Source organism: Oncorhynchus clarkii, unplaced genomic scaffold, assembly GCF_045791955.1.
Source record: "Oncorhynchus clarkii lewisi isolate Uvic-CL-2024 unplaced genomic scaffold, UVic_Ocla_1.0 unplaced_contig_13757_pilon_pilon, whole genome shotgun sequence".
NCBI classification, from domain to species: domain Eukaryota; kingdom Metazoa; phylum Chordata; class Actinopteri; order Salmoniformes; family Salmonidae; genus Oncorhynchus; species Oncorhynchus clarkii.
The window spans coordinates 100,979-108,138 of NW_027260989.1; the positions used below are offsets into that span (position 1 = coordinate 100,979).

The window sequence follows — 7,160 nt, forward strand, 5'->3', positions numbered from 1 at the left end:
TACAGGTGTCAAGCTTATGGGCATGTGGCAGCAGTGTGTAGGAGGGAGGTTCCTAGGTGTGAGAAGTGTGCAGAAGGGCATGAGACAGCAGTGTGTAGGAGGGAGGTTCCTAGGTGTGAGAAGTGTGCAGAAGGGCATGAGACAGCAGTGTGTAGGAGGGAGGTTCCTAGGTGTGAGAAGTGTGCAGAAGGGCATGAGACAGCAGTGTGTAGGAGGGAGGTTCCTAGGTGTGAGAAGTGTGCAGAAGGGCATGAGACAAAGGAATGTGTAGTATTGGAGAAAGTAGTGGAAAGTGTTAATTATAGGGGGCCCATTTTTTAAATATTTTCTAAATTTAACCTTCATTTACCTAGGCAAGTCAGTTAAGAGCAAATTCTTATTTACAATGACGGCCTACCGGGGGAACAGTGGGTTAACTGCCTTGTTCAGGGGCAGAATGACAGATTTGGAGCTGGGGATCAGGAATGTTCTGTGCGAGAGAGGCAGGTTGAGGTTTCCAGGGTTAGAGTAGTGCAGAAGTTGTCATGTGCTGAGGCAGTGAAGAAAGTAGAGGGAGATGGGTTAAGGGGGAGGAGTGGTGAGAGTAGTAGAGATATACCAGTACAGAGGGAGGAGTGGTGAGAGTAGTAGAGATATACCAGTACAAAGGGAGGAGTGGTGAGAGTAGTAGAGATAAACCAGTACAGAGGGAGGAGTGGTGAGAGTAGTAGAGATATACCAGTACAGAGGGAGGAGTGGTGAGAGTAGTAGAGATATACCAGTACAGAGGGAGGAGTGGTGAGAGTAGTAGAGATATACCAGTACAGAGGGAGGAGTGGGGAGAGTAGTAGAGATATACCAGTACAGAGGGAGGAGTGGTGAGAGTAGTAGAGATATACCAGTACAGAGGGAGGAGTGGTGAGAGTAGTAGAGATATACCAGTACAGAGGGAGGAGTGGGGAGAGTAGTAGAGATATACCAGTACAGAGGGAGGAGTGGTGAGAGTAGTAGAGATATACCAGTACAGAGGGAGGAGTGGTGAGAGTAGTAGAGATATACCAGTACAGAGGGAGGAGTGGTGAGAGTAGTAGAGATATACCAGTACAGAGGGAGGAGTGGTGAGAGTAGTAGAGATATACCAGTACAGAGGGAGGAGTGGTGAGAGTAGTAGAGATATACCAGTACAGAGGGAGGAGTGGTGAGAGTAGTAGAGATATACCAGTACAGAGGGGGGAGTGGGGAGAGTAGTAGAGATATACCAGTACAGAGGGAGGAGTGGTGAGAGTAGTAGAGATAAACCAGTACAGAGGGAGGAGTGGTGAGAGTAGTAGAGATATACCAGTACAGAGGGAGGAGTGGTGAGAGTAGTAGAGATAAACCAGTACAGAGGGAGGAGTGGTGAGAGTAGTAGAGATATACCAGTACAGAGGGAGGAGTGGGGAGAGTAGTAGAGATATACCAGTACAGAGGGAGGAGTGGGGAGAGTAGTAGAGATAAACCAGTACAGAGGGAGGAGTGGGGAGAGTAGTAGAGATATACCAGTACAGAGGGAGGAGTGGTGAGAGTAGTAGAGATATACCAGTACAGAGGGAGGAGTGGTGAGAGTAGTAGAGATATACCAGTACAGAGGGAGGAGTGGTGAGAGTAGTAGAGATATACCAGTACAGAGGGGGGAGTGGGGAGAGTAGTAGAGATATACCAGTACAGAGGGAGGAGTGGGGAGAGAAGTAGAGATATACCAGTACAGAGGGAGGAGTGGTGAGAGTAGTAGAGATATACCAGTACAGAGGGAGGAGTGGTGAGAGTAGTAGAGATATACCAGTTCAGAGGGAGGAGTGGGGAGAGTAGTAGAGATATACCAGTACAGAGGGAGGAGTGGTGAGAGTAGTAGAGATAAACCAGTACAGAGGGAGGAGTGGTGAGAGTAGTAGAGATATACCAGTACAGAGGGAGGAGTGGGGAGAGTAGTAGAGATAAACCAGTACAGAGGGAGGAGTGGGGAGAGTAGTAGAGATATACCAGTACAGAGGGAGGAGTGGTGAGAGTAGTAGAGATATACCAGTACAGAGGGAGGAGTGGGGAGAGTAGTAGAGATATACCAGTACAGAGAGAGGAGTGGGGAGAGTAGTAGAGATATACCAGTTCAGAGGGAGGAGTGGTGAGAGTAGTAGAGATATACCAGTACAGAGGGAGGAGTGGTGAGAGTAGTAGAGATATACCAGTACAGAGGGTGGAGTGGTGAGAGTAGTAGAGATATACCAGTACAGAGGGACAGGCCATAAAGTGATATATGTTTCAGTAAGATTGGATTTTTAGCATTTATAGCAATGGTTATCAACTGTACTGCAGGGATGGAACGAAGTCGCAGAAAATAGAGGTTGTGGTGGCAGCTGTAGAGAGGTGTTTGGGTGTGAGAGACTTGACATCACAAGAGATACAGGGTGTGTTAAGTGGTGGTGTCCCATCCTTTCAGGGTGATGGCATGAGGTAGGAATAAATACGGTTAATTAGTGGAGTAGGGTGGTAATTTTGTTTTCTATAATTTTGAAATGAGTGAGTAGTGTTAGATGGTAGGGTATTTCATTTTTACATTTGTATTTTTCATACAAAGTGTAAGGGCGTTGTACTCCAGTCTAGTAGGCGGCGGTAATGCAACAAATTGGATGCCAACCGCCGTTAAACCTCATCGACGAAGAAAAAGGTGTGACAGTATTTGACGATTTACGCGAGTCAGTTAACTTTTCCCAGGGAGACGTCAACAAAGTTTCTGAGTGAGATAACATGGAAGACAACAACAACCAAGTGACAAGAAAGTGCCATCAGAAAGGGAATAATGGATTCAGAACGGACCGTGTGTTTGTGCGTAAATTCGAAAGCGCTGACTATCCGGACGTCGAGCGCATATTCATTGACGGGCTGATGGAGATGGTTCCGGATACCGCGTTTAGAGGGTTAAAACATCACCCTGAGAGCCTGCTCCTGTACGCCGCTATGACAAGTAAGGGAGAAATAGGTCTTATATCAATTTATATTTATATATTGACTGTTATTACAGCAAAATGTTAGTTTTCACTGTTATTTGATTGCATTAGTCTGGGAAAATGTGCTTTTGACAATGGAGAATGTGTTATAAATGTAATTTACAGTTAGGCTATCTTGACATTTCATCAATACCGTTTGTGTCATTTGATTGCATTATTTAGTATAACTTTGGGGGAAATGCAGTAGAATGCATCATTTGTGCTCGATTGTGATAGTACCAACTCATTTCCTTCCTGTGACTATTGTATGTCAACATTTAGATGACTCAATCATCCATTTTTCGGCTTTTGCAGTTGTTTGTTTTATTGCGACCAAGTCGTTCTTGCTGACTTGTTCGGTGCCTCTCGCTGTCCTGTGCGCGCGCTGCTACTACAGCAGGAGAGTTGCCCTTGGTAACCTGGAGCGCGCCAAACTCACGGATATGGGCGACATCGAGGGACATTACATGAAAACTCCAGGTAATAGTCTTGGTGGAATAGTTTTTAAAAAAAATGCATGTATCATTCGTTTTATTTGTATATTTGAGTGTAGTTGGCTTTAGTTTAGTGATATTGCACATAGTTATTTTATTAAAATAGATTTGCACACAAGATTCCGTGCCTGGTTAAAAACAAAAATGAGCAGGGAGGTAAAATAAAACCGGGGCTTCATTCCTGTCTCCATTCTTGAATATAATTACTCATCTAAAATGACACGCATGATCCCTCTGACTCCAGGCTCATTTCGGTCTACCCATCAATAGAAGATAAAAAGTATTTGTCCCCAACAGGATGACCAGTCAGTGATTAGGCTCTTTTTTCAGTTAAGAACAAATTCTTATTTTCAATGACGGCCTAGGAACAGTGGGTTAACTGCCTGTTCAGATTTTGTACCTTGTCAGCTCAGGGATTTGAACTTGCAACCTTTTGGTTACTAGTCCAATGCTCTAACCACTAGGCTACCCTGCCACTCCTTTCAAGAAAAGGATTCATTTAAAGTATAAAAGTCAATAGACAATGACATCAGCTTTTATTAAATGGGAGGATTAGGATATTATTTGATATAACCCACTATTTCCAAATTCCACCCCTCTTATTTCTCTCTCAGACTCCTGTCTGTGGGTTGCAGTGCTGGAGGGCAGTGTGGTGGGTGTAGTGGCGGCCCGTGCCCTGCGGGGGGAAGCTGGCACTGTGGAGCTGCATCGCATGTCGGTGGACCGGCGCTGTCGGCAACGTGGGGTTGGCGTTGCCCTCGGGCGGAAGGTTCTACAATATGCAGCGGACCGTGGCTACCTCTCTGTCGTCTTGGGAACCACGGCCTACTCGCCGGCTGCTCACCAGCTGTACCAGACTCTGGGGTTCCGATGCGTCGGTGTCACCAAGGGATACGCCACGCCTGGCGTGAGCCGGTCGGTACCGGAGCAGCTCTTCTACTGGGTCAGTCATCACCACGACCGGAAGGACATGACCGTTCACAATACTAACACTCACAGCCAGCAGTGAACACAGAACAGGGATGGAGCACAGCACGGAACAGGGATGGAGCACGGAACAGGGATGGAGCACAGAACAGGGATGGAGCACAGCACGGAACAGGGATGGAGCACGGAACAGGAATGGAGCACAGCACGGAACAGGGATGGAGCACAGCACGGAACAGGAATGGAGCACAGCACGGAACAGGGATGGAGCACAGCACGGAACAGGGATGGAGCACAGCACGGAACAGGGATGGAGCACAGCACGGAACAGGGATGGAGCACAGCACGGAACAGGGATGGAGCACAGCACGGAACAGGAATGGAGCACAGCACGGAACAGGGATGGAGCACGGAACAGGGATGGAGCACAGAACAGTGATGGAGCACAGCACGGAACAGGGATGGAGCACGGAACAGGGATGGAGCACGGAACAGGGATGGAGCACGGAACAGGGATGGAGCACGGAACAGGGATGGAGCACAGAACAGGGATGGAGCACAGAACAGGGATGGAGCACAGCACGGAACAGGGATGGAGCACAGCACGGAACAGGGATGGAGCACAGCACGGAACAGGGATGGAGCACAGCACGGAACAGGGATGGAGCACAGCACGGAACAGGGATGGAGCACAGCACGGAACAGGGATGGAGCACAGCACGGAACAGGAATGGAGCACAGCACGGAACAGGGATGGAGCACGGAACAGGGATGGAGCACAGAACAGTGATGGAGCACAGCACGGAACAGGGATGGAGCACGGAACAGGGATGGAGCACAGCACGGAACAGGGATGGAGCACAGCACGGAACAGGGATGGAGCACAGAACAGTGATGGAGCACAGCACGGAACAGGGATGGAGCACAGCACGGAACAGGGATGGAGCACAGAACAGTGATGGAGCACGGAACAGTGATGGAGCACAACACACGAGTGCACATGCCGGCAAACACACACATGAATGCACACCACACACGCAAGCACACACTCTAACCCAACCCCCTGAGACCCTGAAGCATCTTGTTTCACCATTTAGGGAATGGAAGAAAATCACCAGAACGTAATGTATGTAATCGCTAGGTTAAAGGTAAAGAATTGTTTGCAAACGTACCTGTTTTCCCTTGTGATTTGAAGAGGGTTCTGTTCATTTCCTGTTCAGAAAATTGGTGGGGAAATTGGGGGCGTTCGAGCGCATGGTTTATTCAGGGTAACGCGCTAGTAGCTTATTCCCGGGGGACATGTTTATATCCCAGGTTATTGATGCTTAAAGCATAGCAGCGTCTCCAATTGAAATGTATGCCTGTATTATTACATATGTTTATCTGAACGTGTCTGTAGGGTATATCATGTGCTTTGAATGTTAATTGAGCAGATGTAGAAGGCTTGGGTATTGCTATAAGAAGCCTGTACTCTTTGTTTGAGGAACAGGACAGGGAACAGGTCGGCATGCTGCTCAGGTTTGTTTGAAATGCTCTTTGATAATTCTTGTAAATACTTGCACATTTTGCCGGCTATTATCTTCACTTGCAAATCAAAATACTCACACTGGACAAGAAAAATCCATCGACTTCGTCAGTCTCCTCACTGTTAAAATCCTATGGTCACCTCAAGTGGGATTCAAACTTTTTCAGTTTTGAATTTTCCCTGCAGAATTTCTGGGGACTTTTTCCTTAATAATTTCTCGCGACCACAACACCCCAAATCTAATGATACAACCTTCAAATCTGTACATTTCAATGTTTACATCAACCAATAACCTTCAATTCATTACATTTTCAAAATCAAAATAAACCAATAAATATATTTACTCAAATTTGTATTTTTTTTCCCCAATTAACTTTCTTAATGGGTCTATTGTTTTATTTTTTACTCTGTTTTGTTCCAAAAATCAAAAAAAAAAAAAAACAATACCACTGAATAGTGTTTCAAACAAAACCAATGTTTCTGTATGAGTTTAACTAGGTTAGCATGAGCCTTAGGAGTTAGCTAGACACGTAGTGTGATAAGTCATTACGAATGTTAGACCATTAGACATCCTGAAAATTGGTCTTCTCACAACATAACCTCCAAACGGTTTGACCTACAAACTATTATAACCCCTTGATGGAAAGCTGACACCGATGAGACTCTCACAAACACGATTGCTTTCTTCGTTTTGCTCTATGACCTCGTTTTGCTCTATGACCTCGTTTTGCTCTACAGTCCATCTGCCAACTTCTGTCTGTAGCATCCGAGCAGTTTGGGCTACACACTGATATGATGCCTCACTGGAAAGGTGAGACTCTCGCGGACACGGAGAGAATCTAGAATGCTCTAGAAGACTCGTCTGAAGGTCCCCTCGTACCAGTAGAAAAAATGAATGGAAATATATATATGGAGACTGTTTAGTGACAAAAATAAGGGGTTAAATACATGTAAAATGTTTTTACTGATCATTCTAATATATCTCTCAGATATTGGACAGACACTTCCGAACAAACTTCCTTTAGTACCCCCCCCCCCTAAAAAATCTATCTGTTCCATGTAGTGGATCTGTTATTCAATGCATTTGTATGGGCTAATAGCTAAATAAAAATGTTCATCAAATAATTGTAATACAGGGCTTAGACTTTTATGGGTTAATGTAGAGTGGCTAGCTAGCCTATTGTAGAGTGGCTGGGTAGCATATTGTAGAGTGGC

General features: G+C 45.9%; 1 protein-coding gene across 1 annotated transcript; it reads left to right on the forward strand.

The window, feature by feature from the left end:
- The first annotated feature begins 2,351 nt into the window (after positions 1-2,351).
- On the forward strand, positions 2,352-4,505 carry LOC139402814 (N-acetylaspartate synthetase-like). The gene is made up of 3 exons (XM_071146741.1): positions 2,352-2,977; positions 3,315-3,479; positions 4,108-4,505. The coding sequence occupies exons 1-3, from the start codon at positions 2,761-2,763 to the stop codon at positions 4,500-4,502; spliced, it is 777 nt and encodes a 258-aa protein (XP_071002842.1). The 5' UTR covers positions 2,352-2,760; the 3' UTR covers positions 4,503-4,505.
- Positions 4,506-7,160: the final 2,655 nt, after the last annotated feature.

Excerpts from the sequence above, each read along its gene's own strand:
- LOC139402814 (XM_071146741.1), top strand. The coding sequence starts at position 2,761 with ATGGAAGACAACAACAACCAAGTGACAAGAAAGTGCCATCAGAAAGGG. Across the intron at positions 2,978-3,314 it reads CCTGTACGCCGCTATGACAA|TTGTTTGTTTTATTGCGACC; the intron begins GTAAGGGAGAAA and ends CGGCTTTTGCAG. Across the intron at positions 3,480-4,107 it reads ACATTACATGAAAACTCCAG|ACTCCTGTCTGTGGGTTGCA; the intron begins GTAATAGTCTTG and ends TTTCTCTCTCAG.